At 43.3% G+C, this 17,113-nt stretch overlaps 1 protein-coding gene across 1 annotated transcript in view; it reads right to left on the bottom strand.

Moving 5' to 3' along the window:
* The window catches only part of TULP4 (TUB like protein 4), an 860,077-nt gene that overhangs the window by 508,936 nt on the left and 334,028 nt on the right, over positions 1-17,113 (bottom strand). Inside the window, exon 5 of the mRNA XM_069769358.1 lies at positions 12,021-12,201. Within this exon, the coding sequence (XP_069625459.1) occupies positions 12,021-12,201 (181 nt within the window). The remainder of the gene's footprint in view (positions 1-12,020; positions 12,202-17,113) is intronic.

A 17,113-nucleotide genomic window follows, 5' to 3' on the forward strand; every position in this document is an offset into this window, starting at 1 on the left:
GTTGCTAAGGAGCGCAGAGGTACTTCCAGGGCATTAGTACGGTTCATTTCCTGTGTGTGGCCTTTTTATACCGCTTTTGTGTGTTATACTATGCGCCCCCTGACGAAGGTGTTCCGAAACGTGCTTTGGGGCGGGCACTGGGACCGCTTACCTGCCAGCACTTGCCTGCATTTTGGGGTGATGTATTCCTGATATATTTACTTCTTTTGTTTCTATTTGGCGTATTTTGTATTCTTTTTTTCTCTCACATGCCTTTGTGGATACATCTAATGCCCTTTTGTTACCTATACAGAATGTGTACTTTATAGATAATATGGCATGTATGGTTTTCAGTGCCCTTTTTACATTTTACAGTTTGTTGGGTGATTCTGTTGTTGCCATCGTTTCCTTGCCTTCCACAATAAAGCATATTTTACCAAAGACCATAGGTTATCTTTTGGATTTTTTCCTCCCCCTTTGCTACATATACTATGTGTAGACATTTATTCTATATATTCTATTTTAACCTGTCAGTGTGTTTTTACTGTACACCGCGCTGAATTGCCGGCTTTTCTATAGAACACTGGTGCATATTTCTCACAAGTCACACATATGGTACGTGTGTAATCCATATTTATCTCACAACCAGGCAACCCCCACATGTACTTATGCTGGCTAACAGATGTAAAACATTCAGCTGCGGCAATAAAAACTAAATTTCCAAGCACTAAAAAATACTCAGAGGACACCCGAGCGTGCTCGGGAAATCTCGAGTAACGAGTATATTCGCTCATCACTACTAGGGAATCTAGATTGTGAGCACCATCGGGGACAGTGATGACAATGTGTGCAAACTGTAAAGCGCTGCGTAATATGTTAGCACTATATAAAAATAAAGATTATTATTATTATTATTATTATTACATACAATATATACTCACCATACACCTAGTCCCTGAAGACCTCGATCACCTGTAAAACAAATAAAAGAAACCAACAGTATACCCACTGGTCCGATGTAATCCATTTAATAACAAGTGTCCCACACCGATCTCCTGTGGAGAGCTGTCACATCGGCAGATGTGACCACTCTCCAGGGGCTCCGGGGATATACGGACGGCAGGTATCCTCCAGCAGTGTATCCCTCCGCCGTCAGAGGTCACTCACTTGCGGCACTGCTGCATGGGGAAATTCTCACGCAGCAGTGCCATAAAGTGATAACACTGCAGGAACCATTGTCTCCTGTCAGTGTGTTACTGGAGGCCCTGTAGAGTGGTCAAGTTTCCTGATGTGACAGCTCTATAGGAGAGATTGTCATGGGGCACTAGTTATTAAATGGACTGTCTCGAACCAGGGAGTATTTGTGTTAGTTTATTATTTTTTTCTATTTTACAGGTGATCGAGGGTGTTGCATTGATTGGCAGAACAATAAAGATGGCAAAACTGTGTAGTGTTTTATTTCATTAAATAGATGCGCCACTTCTGGGGCTGCTGTGTGCTGGGGTTTGTATCCATGAGGGGTCCAATATCCATGGTCCCTTCCTAGGCTATGAATATCAGCCCGCAGCTGTCTGCATAGCCTTTTCTGGCTATTGATTATAGGGGAACATCATGTTTTTTAAGGGGCTGCCCCTATTTTAAAAGCCAGTAAAGGCTAAATATACAGATGCGGGCTGATAATCATAGCCTGGGAAGATCGATGGGTATTAACCCCTTCCTAGGCTATAAACATTGGCCCCCAGTCACTAGCTTTCGTTCTCTGGCGCAGAAAATTTTGCGAGAGCCCACAAATTTTTTTTTCAATTAAACACATATTGCGTTTAAGGCCGGGGTCACACTTAAGAGAAACTCGCACGAGTCTCTTTTATCAATACCCGGCTCTGCCGCCTGCAATCGGGACCGAAGTGTGCGGCTGCATGTATTTCTATGTAGCTGAACGCTTCGGTCCAAGTGCCGGCGGCAGTGCCGGTTACTGAGGTACGAGACACGTGCTAGTTTCTCGCAAGTATGACCCAGGCCTAACGCAGATTTTGTGTGCGTGCGTGTCTTTATTTTACTCTTTATGTACCATTTTATATTATGTTTATTACTAAACATTGGGCTTGGTATTATCTATCCATCTATCTATAAATGGATAGATATATCTATAGATAGCTAGAGAGAGATAGATATGTTTATAGATGGGGTGGGTCCTAGCTGGCCATGTGAGCGGACGCATAGGAGAGCGCATTCATTGCCATTACTGCTCTAATCCTGTGCAGACACCACTGTCTGCCTTAAATTGTGCCGTACCTGCTGGCTGAAGATCCTGGGTGCGGAGGAGCACTGCGTGAAAGCCCTGTGGAGGAAGAGATGACCAGGAGGAGGCAGAAAGATGCGGGTGCTGGAGAGGGCAGCGCGATCCAAGATGGCGCCACGGCCATGAAGAATGTGACAATGCAAATGCCGCATGTCAGCGACACTTGGAGGCTGCTGCAAAACTAAGAAAGTTTGCCCAGGTGGACGGAGTGGAAGAGGCAAAGTCGCCTGCTGGAGATGGATCTGAAGGGGAGAAGGATGAAACGATCTCTGCAGGAGAGAACGAGGAACAGAAGGGGGAAAGAGAAGGTGGCATGGCTGCAGTTGCAGAGATTCAAAAAGAAGTGGAACTGAGAGGAAAGACGACCCTGAGGGACATCTTTATACTTGTTTCCTCATGTAAGCAGTGCCTAAATGGCTTGACCCTCCAGGTGCAGGAGGTTAATGGGGAGATTGTACATATAAATGCTGCCCTACAAAGATGGCAAAAACGCAGGGGGTAGTGGAAGAGAGGTGAGCACTGCAGTGGATCATGCAGTATAGTTGCAAAACGCAGAGCAAAAGTTTGCTCAAAAGATATCAAAACTGGCGGCAAAAAATTAGGATCTGGAAAATAGATCCAGAATTAACAATCTCCGAATAGTGGGTCTGCCTGAAAAAACAGAGGGGAGAAATCCTGCTGAGTTTATTGAAAACTGGCTAAGGGAGAAGATTGGAGTTGAGGTTCTGACAAAAGTTTTTGCCATTGAAAGAGCTCACAGGGTTCCACTGCAGCCCCCTACCCCTGGAGCTAATCCCCGTACCATGTTGGCCAAGATATAAAAATATAGGGACAGAGATATTGTACTCAGGAATGCCAGAGAAATGGAGGATCTCACGGTTGGCGGACAGAGGATTGCCATTTACCCGGATTACTCCGCTGCGATCCAGAAACAGAAAATGCAGTTTTCTGGTGTCAAGAGACGGCAGAGAGATGGGGGCCTAATACTCCATGCTTTTTCTTGCGAAGTTAAGAGTGGTGGCTTTTGACAGAGTTAATTTTTTCCTGGCACCTGAGGAAACTGCCCAGTGGATCGATATTAATGCTAAGAAAATACAAGCTAAAGGAGACTGAGAATCCATTGGGACATGGATATGCGATATTTCTTTGTCTTTGGAAGAGGAGAATTGGGTTAATTATATACCTGTTCAACTCTTGTGTTATTTTCAATTCTGGAAGAGTTGAGTTTGGCCATTCTGGTTACTTGGCCAGTGTTGTAATAGATAATATGGAGGGTAGGGGAGCAGTTAAAAGGGTGTTCTGTGAATGTGTATTGTAATCTCTTTATCTCACTGTATGCTTTGAAATGTTTTTGATAAATGAAAAGAGTTGTGGTTTTAATGGTGGCGGGAGGCGGAAGGAGAATGTAAGCTAAGGGAGAGTGTCTCTAATGGGCAGAGGAGCCCCACTCTCGAAGAGAGGAAGAAGCTTTATTTGGGGGGGGCAGGGGTGGGAGTTTAAAGGGGGGGGGATTAGACAGCTCAGGCTAAGTAGTAAGGATTATGAGTGGTGTGATGGGGAACCATATTAAAATACTGAGTTGGAATGTAGGAGAAAAAAAACAGTACACAGGCAGAGATGCTTACCTGTCCAAGGCCTCCAAGCAATTACACTAACCAAAGTGCAGCGGACCCAAGTTAAGATGATGGATGACAGATGCACAGGTGCAATAATACCGAAAATGCAGCCAGCCTACAATCAGGATTTGGCCACATGGACCCAAGTTAAGATGGTGGGTGCCACATACAGATTATTTTGCACAGGTGTGCCAGGCGGCCAAATCCTGATTGTAGGCTGGCTGCATTATCGGTATTATTGCACCTGTGCATCTGTCATCCACCATCTTAACTTGGGTCCGCTGCACTTTGGTTAGTGTAATTGTTTGGAGGCCTTGGACAGGTAAGCATCTCTGCCTGTGTACTGGTTTTTTGTCAAGAATAGTGGAGGTTTTTTCCTCTTATGGTGTTTTTTTGTTAGAGTAGGACTGGCAATACGTAAGGACCCTTGACGTGAGTTGCCAGCTTAAGTATTGTGGCCATAATATCAACCAATACCTTGCATACATGTTATATTTTTGGGCACGTTATTTTTTCAGGGTGCAGCTGGGCCCTAGATGGCTCTGTAAACTGTGACCGCCTGGCACACTTGTGCAAAATGATCTGTATGAGGCATGTTCACACAGAAGTGCAGAGCATATGGCTCAAGGCATTAATAACGCCATATAGCGGGCCAGCCATTGCTATAATGCATCCTGTGTGAACAGAGGTCACAGTTTACAGAGCCATCTAGGGCCCAGCTGCACCCTGAAAAAATAACGTGCCCAAAAATATAACATGTATGCAAGGTATTGGTTGATATTATGGCCACAATACTTAAGCTGACAACTCACAACAAGGGTCCTTACGTATTGCCAGTCCTACTCTAACAAAAAAACACCATAAGAGGAAAAAACCTCCACTATTCTTGACAAAAAACCAGTACACAGGCAGAGATGCTTACCTGTCCAAGGCCTCCAAAAAATTATATCAACCAAATTGCAGCGGACCCAAGTTAAGATGGTGGATGACAGATGCACAGGTGCAATAATACCGATAATGCAGCCAGCCTACAATCAGGATTTGGCCGCCTGGCACACCTGTGCAAAATAATCTGTATGTGGCACCCACCATCTTAACTTGGGTCCATGTGGCCAAATCCTGATTGTAGGCTGGCTGCATTATTGGTATTATTGCACCTGTGCATCTGTCATCTACCATCTTAACTTGGGTCCGCTGCACTTTGGTTAGTGTAATTGTTTGGAGGCCTTGGACAGGTAAGCATCTCTGCCTGTGTACTAGTTATTTGTCAAGAATAGTGGAGGTTTTTTCCTCTTATGGTGTTTTTTTGGAATGTAGGAGGCCTAGCAGATAAGACAAGACAGGCGGCGGTTTTACAGTACGCTCGAGATCAAAGGGCCTCATTGATATGCCTGCTTGAGACACATTTGGTGCGCGAGAAGGTTTATGTCTTACTGTATGTAGGAGCTTGATACAGAAAATGTATCACTCTACCTTCTCTACTAACTCAAGGGGAGTGTCGGTACTGGTCTCCGTGGGTGTGCGTTATGATGAGGTGAAGGTATATGTTGATGCGGATGGCCAATATGTGGCGGTGAAGTCCAAAATGTTTGGGGTATTGCTGTGTGTAGTGGCTATATATATTCCACCTCCTTATTCCATCAAGAAAATTAGAGAAGGAGAAGTGTTTGAGCTGGTTGGACGGGGAGACTCGATGTCGCTTCTAATTATTGGGGACCTCAATAATATATGTGATGACTTCTGGGACAGAAATAAAAACGTACAGAATAGGTCTGAAGGCCATACTACTGAGTTTGGTACATATGTTGGGAAATTGGCATGATTGATCTGTGGAGAGTACGACTGTCACGGAGTTACCGTGACAGATTAGTACCAGAAGACCACGGCGTCTGATGGCTTCTGCTTCATCGTGAGAAGAAGCGCTTCTCCTGTGTATTAAAAGTGTTTTGTTTTCTTTCAGCAGGACAGGGGTTAATAGGCTTGTGGAAATTCCTGCTTTCAGCTGTGCTCGGTTAGCCACTCCTCTCTTCTATAAAAGCTAGGCCTTCTGGTCAGATCCTTGTCTGAGATAGCACTTGCTTGAAAGACCTGGAGTAGTGAGGAGCTGGTGTTTGGAGAGCTGGAGGAATTTATTGTGCGACAGTTGTATGGTTTGTACGCTTGGAAAATGGCCACACAACAGGACGCAGGAGCGCCGCTCACACACCTCCCAGGGTTTTACGCCTTCTCCATCAGCAAGACGCAGTTGCGCCGCAGTTCCTCCCTATCAAGGCTCTACCCTATTACGGATTCCCCTTTTGGCCATATTTTTCGCTAAAACTGATGCAGACGCGCCGCTGTTTTTCATTATTAAGGTTATACCCCTACACGGATCCCCCTTTAGGCTGTTTAAATGGTCCTATCATCAACAAGACGCGAATACGCTTCCATTATTCCTTAATAAGGCTATACCCACAAACAGATTACCACTTGGGCCGTATCTACCATTAAATTATCAGCAAGACGCTGTTGCGCCGCTGCTATTTTCAGACAAGGTTGCACCTAGAGACGGATCACCCACTAGGCTATACTCATTAGAAAGTAATACCTGCCCCTGGACACCACAGGGACGACATCCTTTCTATTATTTCCCTAAAAAACTGGATCTAGTGCGACCCTAGATTAAGACCCGGGAGGGTCGAAACGTCACCACTCTGAGTCGCATACACAATTTGTAACAATTGCCTTATGTTTGATCCGATGTTATTGATTTACTTGAATAAATTAGCAAATTTCAAAAGAGTTACATTTCTGTTCTAAGATATTCCACATAAGGGAGTGCGGTGGATTTTACATTACATAGAGGGACAAGACAGGGGTGTCCTTTCTCCCATCTTTTGTTTGCTTTGGCTGTGGAACCATTGGCAGCCAAGATTAGATAGTCTGCCGAAGGGTCTGGGTTTAAGTATGGGTCAATAAAAGAAAAGATAGCGCTATACGCGGACGATATACTGCTTTTCTTGGGCGATCTGCATGTCTCATTGGGAAATGCTATTCAGCTTATTGAGAGATTTGGAGCTTTGTCGGGGTTGATGAATAAATCAACTTTGTTCAAGGTGGATAATTTAAGGGATGAGGTGGGAGATGAAGCAGATGGGGGTAGACTTAAAGTGGCAGATCAATTTAAGCATTTGGGGATATGGATCTCTATGCCGATTACAGACTATTATTATTGCAGACAGAATTTGACTCCTGTGCTGGGGGTTCTTAATGCAAAGGTAGGGGCTTGGTCTAAATTGCACTTGTCAGTGAGTCAATCTTATTAAAATGATTCTGGTAATGCTTAGGGTTGTTGCTGAAAAAATAAAAAAATGCCTGTATTGTTGTAAAATGATTATTGTGATATTATACTTAATAAAAAGCTATTTGAGTTAAAACAAATATATATCTATAGATAGCGAGAAATAGATAGAGATAGATATATCTATATAGATATGTAGATAGATCTATCTATTATCTATCTAGTTGCAAAAAGATTAAAAGCAGCACAAAAAGACAAAAAGGAAAATTAGGGTGCAAGGCCCCCACAGGCATGTACCAAACCTTATTGTAGGGGTCCAAAAATCAGAGGCAGAACATCATTGTAGATTAAAGTTTAGAAGATGCTCAAAATTTAATAGCCCATCTATCTATCTATCTATGTAAACATTATTCTTCAATGGAGTATGTAAAATGAAGAGGTTGGACAAGAAATGACATCACAATTCATTTTTTTTTGGTAAATAATAGATCTCTATTTAGCTTACAAACACGCATATAAATCAGCATTAAAAAACGCATGAAAATCCGCATCAAAAACGAGTCAAAAACCCATCAGGTCAACGCGGATTTTTACCTGCCTTTTGTGCCAAGAGATGCAGAATCTGCGCAGAAAATTCCACAGGCAAATCTGCAACATGTGCATATACCCTTGGAGTGCAGTGCTTATTGGTAAAGGTAAGAGTCCTGTAAGTAAAATTTGCACCCATCAGAAATTTATGGAATATACTTTCAATATGCCATAAATGTCACAGAGGGTAATATATCTTTTTTAGTGCGGCCATTGGATTGGTTCAAGACGACAATACAAAATACAAGAACAATTTCCACAATTTTATTTTGACAACTCTGAAGTTCAAAGAACACTTTTTTACCCCATAGCATGAAACTAAAGTTAAATCTATCTTTCATTCTAAAATCTGCTATTTTTCTCAAATTAGTTGATGCAAAAATTAATACACCCCACATCAAAACTACAACATCTAGTATTTTGTATGACGGCTACGATTTTTAAGTAAAGCCCAAAGCCTCCTAGACATGGAATTAACAAGTTGGCAACATATTGCAACATCTATCTTTTTCAATTATTCGGGCATGACCTCTTTGTGAGCCTGGGTTATGCCAGATTGTTGCTAACAACTGATTAACCATATATGTAACCAACAGCATTATGACATGAAATATAAAGAAAAGTTTATCAGCTCAACTTGAATCCACAGCAGGTGCAGTTATCCACAAAGGTGCATGGAATAGCCTGCATGCAAAATTAATCCATGATTATCCAGCACAACTTCTTGATATTAAAACCTTTTTCTTTATTCAAATCCTCTTAAAAACATAGTTAGAGATCAAGACAGATAGGGATAGCTAATCCCACATGAGAAAAAAAACTTTACGCTTTTCGACCCATATGTGGGTCTTAATCATAATGAGTAAAAAACAAAGCTCCTGATTTGATATCCCAAAGATAATTTCTGTATGAAAAAAAATTATTAAAAATAACAAATCTGTTTTCTGATTCAAACCTAAGGGAGCTCTAGTGTTTAAACGCAGAATCCAATTATGCATTTCATGCATTAAATATTTCTCATATTTATTTTTTCGATTGCAGTGATTTTTTAAATCAAACATATCGCCGGAGTGAATATACAGAAAATGCTTTGAAACACCAAACTGTGTGTTGTACGGTATTGTGCATCATAAATATGTTCTGATAACTGTGTGCGCAGTGTTCTGGTGGTGCACCCAACAAACTGCACTCTGCCTTTCTCACATGAGATAAGGTACACTGGATTCATCATCGATTTTATATTGATAGCTTCTCCTGTCTGATAAGAAACAAACTGTTTAACATTGCTCATATACCTGCAAGTTCCACATGTTTTGTCAGACTGTTTCAAAAAGGGGTCTAACTATCGGGAATGTACTGTCTCCAAGTGACCACATGAATAGGGTTAATTTCAGTACAGAAGATCAAATTGGTTGGCAACAAAAGGCTCCTATTAATGTAGCCACAAAACATGTAGAACTTGAAGGTATATGAGCAACTAGATGGTGGCCCAATTTTAATGCATCGGGTATTCTAGAATATGTACAGTAGTATATAGCACAGCCCACGAAGTATATAACACAGCCCACGCAGTATATAAAACAGCCCACGCAGTATATAACACAGCCCAGGCAGTATATAATACAGCCCACGCAGTATATAACACAACCCACGCAGTATATAACACAGCCCACGCAGTATATAACACAGCCCACGCAGTATATAACACAGCCCACGCAGTATATAACACAGCCCACGCAGTATATAACACAACCCACGCAGTATATAACACAGCCCACACAGTATATAACAGCCCACGTAGCATATAACACAGCCCACCGTAGCATATAACACAGCCCACGTAGCATATAACACAGCCCACGTAGCATATAACACAGCCACATAGTATATAGCACAGCCCACACAGTATATAACACACCCACATAGTATATAGCACAACCACGTAGTATATAACACAGCCCACACAGTATATAACAGCCCACGCAGTATATAACACAGCCCACGCAGTATATAACACAATTCACGCTGTATATAACACAGCCCACGCAGTATATAACACAGCCCACACAGTATATAACAGCCCACGCAGTATATAACACAGCCCACGCAGTATATAACACAGCCCACGCAGTATATAACAGCCCACGCAGGATATAACACAGGCCACCCAGTATATAGCACAGCCCACGCAGTATATAGCACAGTCCACGCAGTATATAGCACAGGCCATGTAGTATATAGCACAGCTAACGTAGTAATAACACAGCCCACGTAGTAGATAACACAGCCCACGTAGTATATAGCACAGGCCACGTAGTATTTAACAGCCCACGGAGTACATAGCACAGGCCACGTAGTATATAGCACAGCCAACGTAGTATATAGCACAGCCGACGTAGTAGATAACACAGCCGACGTAGTAGATAACACAGCCCAGCCCACGTAGTAGATAACACAGCCCCCATAGTAGATAACACAGCCCACAAAGTATATAGCACAGAGACGTTATATAACACTGGAGGGGAGTGTGGAGGGGGGCGGTGGCGGCAGCTTTCTGGAGGCCTTCCCAGGTCATCCGTCCATGAGAGGAGCAGATGTACGGGCGGTTGTGAGAGCGGCGGAGGCGCCATCTTTGGCAGTGCAGGAACAGCACATGGTCCACGCATAACAATAACAGGACATGTGTGTAGATGACGGAGAAGCCGAGGGCCCGGCCGGGAGTGTGGCTCACATGGGGCGCCCTGCGGGACTTCACAGTGTCGGCACATGGGCTGGCTCCGAAGAGCTGTGTGCGGGGTGATAGTCCGCCCTACCTGTAGTGCGGCACGGAGGCCGCTGCTGGCGGACGACATCGTGGCTGCTCCTGGGAGTTTGCGGAGCTCCGGGCACAGGTCAGATGATGGCGGCTGCTGTGATCTCCCAGTTGTATTTCCGTGTCCCGCATTGTGAGCGCTCGCTGCTTCCTCCCCATTATAACCTTGTGCACCGTGTGCGGGTCATGTGTCAGCAGTGACGCACGCAGGGGGCACTGATTGGAGGGGAGTAGGGAGGAGGCACAGTACCTGTAGCTGATTGGACGCGGCATGTGCTATATACTACATGGGCTGTTTTATATTACGTGGCTGTGTTATATATGACGTGGCTGTGCTATATATTATGTGGCTGTGTTATACACTACATGGCTGTGCTATACACTACGTGGCTGTGTATATACTACATGACTGTGCTATATATTACGGTGCTGTGCTATATACTACGTGGCTGTGTTATATACTACGTGGCTGTGCTCGGCTGTGCTATATACTACGTGGCTGTTATATACTACGTGGCTGTGCTATATGCTACGTAGCTGTGCTATATACTACATGGGCTGTGATATATTACGTGGCTGTGTTATATATTACATGGCTGTGCTATATACTACGTGGCTGTGTTGTATACTACGTGACTGGGCTATATACTACGTGGCTGTGTTATATACTACGTGACTGTGCTATATAGTATGTGGCTGTGCTATATACTATGTGGCTGTGTTATATACTACGTGGCTGTGCCATATTCTACGTGGCTGTGCTATATGCTACGTGGCTGTGCTATATACTATGTGGCTGTGTTATATACTACATGGCTGTGCTATATACTACGTGGCTGTGTATATACTACATGACTGTGCTATACATTACGTGGCTGTGCTATAAAGCCCCTCTGCTGCATGGTATTATAGAATTTACAATAGCTATCACTCATGTAAGAAGTGAAACCTGGCATTGTACTATACCTATATTTCACTTCTGTATTTGTGCATCATGAATTGCTTTATGTGTTAAAGGGGGGCCCACTGAGACTCTTTCGCCCGGGGCACTCAAAAACCTGGAGCCGGCCCTGATAACGACCCACACATGGGTCGAAACGTGTAAAGTTTTAATTCGCAAGTGGGATTAGCTATCCCTTTCTGTCTTGATCTCTAACTATGTTTTTAAGAGGATTTGAATGAAGAAAAAGTTTTTAATATCAAGAAGATGTGCAGGATAATCATGGATTAATATAGCGTTATGACATGAATATTCTTAAATTTGCTGAAATAGGGAATGTAAAGCATCCAGAACAATCAAAGTGTGGACCAAAACACAATGATTTGATTTTTCAACACCATTTCATTAACCTACTAACAATATAAGCCCAACATGAGGAATATAGTGTTTATCCACTTTGTTCCTTTTTTTTTTTAGACAAGAGGTATACATATGTGGTCTGTTACCTTGTGGTGGAGAATAGTCATCAGAATCAGTGTCACTTTCACTGCTATCTTCCACCAAGAAGCTGGGGTAATTCCATGACATGCTCAGAATGCCATCTGACTCATGTAAGAGAACATGTGCCAACATCCTGCCATGACAGTCCATGACTATAACCTGGCCATCTGCAGTGCCAAACAGAACCTAGCAAACAAAAGAACAGACATTTTTTATCTGTATTACCTTGAATACCAGTTCGGAGAACAATTTTGTTTTACAGCAGTTTATCAGTTTTCATTACTTTCAACATACGACGGTCTTTTCTTGGACAAGCAAACCACATTTCAACATATAGTGTCAGACAATTCAGATCTGCAGCGCATGAGCATTTCACTAGTAAAACACTAGTACTACTGAAGTGTATGCACACGTTGACTGTCTAGTAGCATCTTTTTGCAATATTTTATGACACTACATGTTCTATATTTTACTGTGCCAGGATGAAAGTTGCTCCTGAAAACGTCAGGTGACAGCAGCTTCAAATCATTGTTATACAAGATGACTTTATTATAAAGACGGTTGAGAAAATCCATGTCCTTTTTGTTCATAAGAACTAGTTTGACTTGTAACAATGAGTTATCTGCTTGTTATTTTAACCTTGATTTTTATGTTTTTTCTTATATACTTTGGTTGCTTGGAATTTCAGTTTTCCATACACTTAAGAGCTTAAATTACAAATTAATATTGTAACTTGGTGCACCATGGCATCGATTCATCTTGACGAGGGAGCATTTTGAAGTCAGATACTCCTCATTCATTAAGAGGTGCATGAAATCCAGCTATTTTTAATTCCTAGTATTTTAGTTTATATACACTGCTCAAAAAAATAAAGGGAACACTTCAACAACAGAATATACCGTAAATACTTGAGTATAAGCTGACATGAGTATAAGCCGAGACTCCTAATTTTGCCACAAAAAACTGGGAAAACTTAATGACTTGAGTATAAGCCTAGGGTGGAAAATGCAGCAGCTACCGATAAATGTAAAAAATAAAAATAGATACCAATAAAAGTAAAATTAATTGAGACATCAGTAGGTTAAGTGTTTTTGAATATCCATAGTGAATCGGGAGCCCCATATAATGCTCCATACAGTTCATGATGGGCCCCATAAGATGCTCCATATTAAAATATGCCCCATATAATGATACAGAAATGTTGATTATGATTCCATAAGATGCTTCATAGAGACATTTGCCCCATAAAATGCTGCACAAATGCCGATTATGGCCCCATAAGATGCTCCATAGAGATATTTGCCCACATATAATACTGCACAAATGCTGATTATGGCCCCATAAGATGCTCCATAGACACATTTTCCCCGTGTAATGCTGCACAAATGCTGATTATGGCCCCATAAGATGCTCCATACAGACATTTGCCCCATATAATGCTGCACAAATGCTGATTATGGCCCCATAAGATGCTCCATAGATATTTGCTCCCATATAATGCTGCACATGGCCCCATAAGATGCTCCATAGAAATATTTGCCCCATATAATGCTGCACATGGCACCATAAGATGCTCCATAGAGATATTTGCCCAATATGCTGTTGCTGCGATAAAAAAAGTCACATACTCACCTCTCGTCGCTCAGGCCCCAGACATTGCTATATTCACCTGTCCCACGTTCCACCGTCGGCGCCGCTCAGTCTTCCGCATCCTCTACTCTGACAGTTCAGGCAGAGGGCGGCGCGCACACTAATCGCGTCATTGCGCCCTCTGACCTGAGCGTCACTGCAGAGGATGCGGAAGATGGAGCGGCGCCGACGGTGGAACGTGAACAGGTGAATATGCCCCCATTATACTCACCTGCTCCTGGCGCGGTCCCTGGTTCTCCGGGCTCTGAGAGCTTCTTCCTGTATTGAGCGGTCACATGGTACCGCTCATTAGAGTAATGAATATGGACCCGACTCCACTCCCAAAGGGGTGGAGCTGCATATTCATTACTGTAATGAGCGGTACCATGTGACTGCTCAATGCAGGAAGACGCTGTCAGCGCCCGTAGAACCAGGGACCTGCAGGGACCCCGCCAGGAGCATGTGAGTATTATTAGACTGCTGCCGCTCCCCCTTCCCTGCTGACCCCTGGGAATGACCTGAGTATAAGCCGAGTGGGGCCATTTCAGCCTAAAAAAATGGGCTGAAATTCTCGGCTTATACTCGAGTATATATGGTAACTCCAAGTAAATCAAACGGTCCACTTATGATGCAACACTGTTTGACAATCAATTTCACATGCTGTTGTGCAAATGGAACAGAAACCAGATGGAAATTATTGGCAATTATCAAGACACACTCAATAAAGGAGTGGTTCTGCAGGTGGGGACCACAGACCACATCTCAGTACCAATGCTTTCTGGCAAGAAGGTTTGCCTTGTCTGTCAGCGTAGTGTCCAGAGGCGCTACCAGGAGACAGGCCAGTACACCAGGAGACATGGAGGGGGCCGTAGGAGGGCAACAACCCAGCAGCAGGACCGCTTCCTCAGCCTTTGTGCAAGAAAGAACAGGAGGAGCACTGCCAGAGCCCTGCAAAATGACCTCCAGCAGGCCACAAATGTACATGTGTCTGCACAAACGGTTAGAAACCGACTCCATGAGGGTGGTCTAAGTGCCCGACGTCCTCGGAAGGTGGTTGTGCTGACAGCGCAACACCATGCAGATTGCTTGGCATTTGCCACAGAACATCAGGATTGGCAAATTCGCCACTGATGGCTTGTGCTCTTCAAAGATGAAAGCAGGTTCACATTTAGCACATGTGACAGACGTGAGAAAGTCTGGAGATGCAATGGAGAGCGATCTGCTGCCTGCAACATCCTTCAGCATGACCGGTTTGGCAGTGGGTCAGTAATGGTGTGGGGTGGAATTTCTTTGGAGGGCCACACAGCCCTCCATGTTCTCGCCAGAGATAGCTTGACTGCCATTAGGTACCGAGATGAGATCCTCAGACCCCTTGTGAGACCATATGCTGATGCAGTTGGCCCATGTCTCGCACCATCCATCAACGTCATGTTGCACCACAGACTGTCCACAACTTGGCTGATGCTTTAGTCCAGGTCTGGGAAGAAATCCCTCAGGAGACCATCCGCCACCTCATCAGGAGCATGCCTAGGAATTGTAGGGAGGTCATACAGGCACGTGGAGGCCACACACACACTACTGAGCACCATTTCCTTGTTTTGAGGCATTTCCACTGAAGTTGGATCAACCTATAACTTCATTTTCCACTTTGATTTTGAGCATCATTTTAACTCCAGACCTCCATGGGATATTAGTTGTGATTTACGTTGATAATTTTTAGGTATTATTGTTCTCAACAAATTCCACTATGTAATGGATAAAGATTTACAACTGGAATATTTCATTCAGTGATATCTAGGATGTGGGATTTTAGTGTTCACTTTATTTTTTTTTTCAGTAGTGTACTTCGGGTTCACTCTAGCCTCAGCTTGCTATTTTAAAATAGTAAATTGCATCTAAATGATACGTTTATCCCTTTATAATCTGACTATTACCATTTATAGAGATATTGCCCTCTGGAACCCTTACTTTTAGAATACAATAAAAGATAGATAGAGAGAGAGAGAGAGAGAGAGAGAGAGAAGAAAAAAATGGTGTGGGGTCCCCCATATTATCCTTCACTAGTTGAGGAAAAGACAGCAGCTTGGGGCTGATGTTTCAAGTCTGGAAATGGAGTAATAAACATGGAGCCTGCCAGGTTATGAATATCAGCTCACAGCAAAAAAATGAAATGGAGTCCCCTCACAATTAATAACCAACAAAGGCTAGGCAGACAGCTGCACACTAATTAATAGCCTAGCAAAGGGTCATGGATATTGGCCGCCTCCCAGCACTCAACCACCCCAGAAATGGCGAATGCATTACAAGCGCCAATTCTAAAGCTTAGTCACCACTCTACCACTTGCAGTGGCAAGTGAGGTAATAGAATTGGGTTTAATGGCAGCTTTGTAATGACAGAGTAAAGTCCTTTAATTGAAATAACTCCAAGACCCTTTTTGTCCTGTGATGAGCCCAAATCCGCTAAATCTGGATGCTTTGCTGAGCAGTTACATAAAATGTGATCGCTGAGCTCAGCATCCAGAAGACACTGAGCTGAGCATGCGAACGCAGCTTCAGTGCTGAGCTCTGATGTCAGTGCCAGGCGCTGAAGTCAGTAGGGTAACTGGAGTTTACAGATGAACTCCACTCACTGTCGTAATCACTCGATGCATGACAAATTCGTCTTACTGAAGTCAGCACTCGGCACTGAAGCTTTGTCATTCGCATGCGCAGCTCAGTGTCAACTAGATGCTCATCGCGGGACAAATGGCTTATAGGCGGACAGGTAAGAATGTCTTTGTTTTTATATTTTTATTTGGATATTAATAAATGGGTAAAAGAGGGTCAGGGAGTTTTTATTTAAAATAACAGACTTTATTCTGTGTTTGTCTTTATATAATTTGACTATGGGGTTGGTAGCGGGGGTGTCTTATAGATGCCCCGCCATTACTAACGCCTGGGCTTGATGCCAGCTGACATTACATAGTTGACATCAACCCCAATACTATTAACCCACTTGCCACCGCACCAGGGCAAGTGGGAAGAGCCAAGGATTAGCGCCAGAATTGGGGCATCTATTGGATGCACATTTTTGGGGAGGCTGAGGGCTCATATTCTTAGTCTGGGAGGAGGCCAATATCCATGGCCCCTTTATCGGCTATTAATATCAGCCAACAGCTGTCTGACTTGACTTTGCTGGTTATTAACCCTGCTGTTCTGTTTGGTCTGGGGAGACCAATTTTGAACTTTGGTATTTTTGGGGGTGTTCAAGATGTGGTTCTGAAACTTGTGGTTGATTGACTTAAATGAGGATGGGTCGGTAGGCCACGGGTTTCAGAGCCGCATCTTGAATATTTTAAAGAATATTGAAGTTCAAAGTCGGTCATTTTTGACCAACAGAACAGCAGGGTTAATAACTTTCTGTACCCGGCCACGTGTTGCTGTGGTTCAGTTTGGTTAAATAGAAAAAAAAGAAAAAAGAGAAAACAAA

The sequence above is a fragment of the Ranitomeya imitator genome, chromosome 5 (genome assembly GCF_032444005.1).
Source record: "Ranitomeya imitator isolate aRanImi1 chromosome 5, aRanImi1.pri, whole genome shotgun sequence".
Taxonomy (NCBI): Eukaryota; Metazoa; Chordata; class Amphibia; order Anura; family Dendrobatidae; genus Ranitomeya; species Ranitomeya imitator.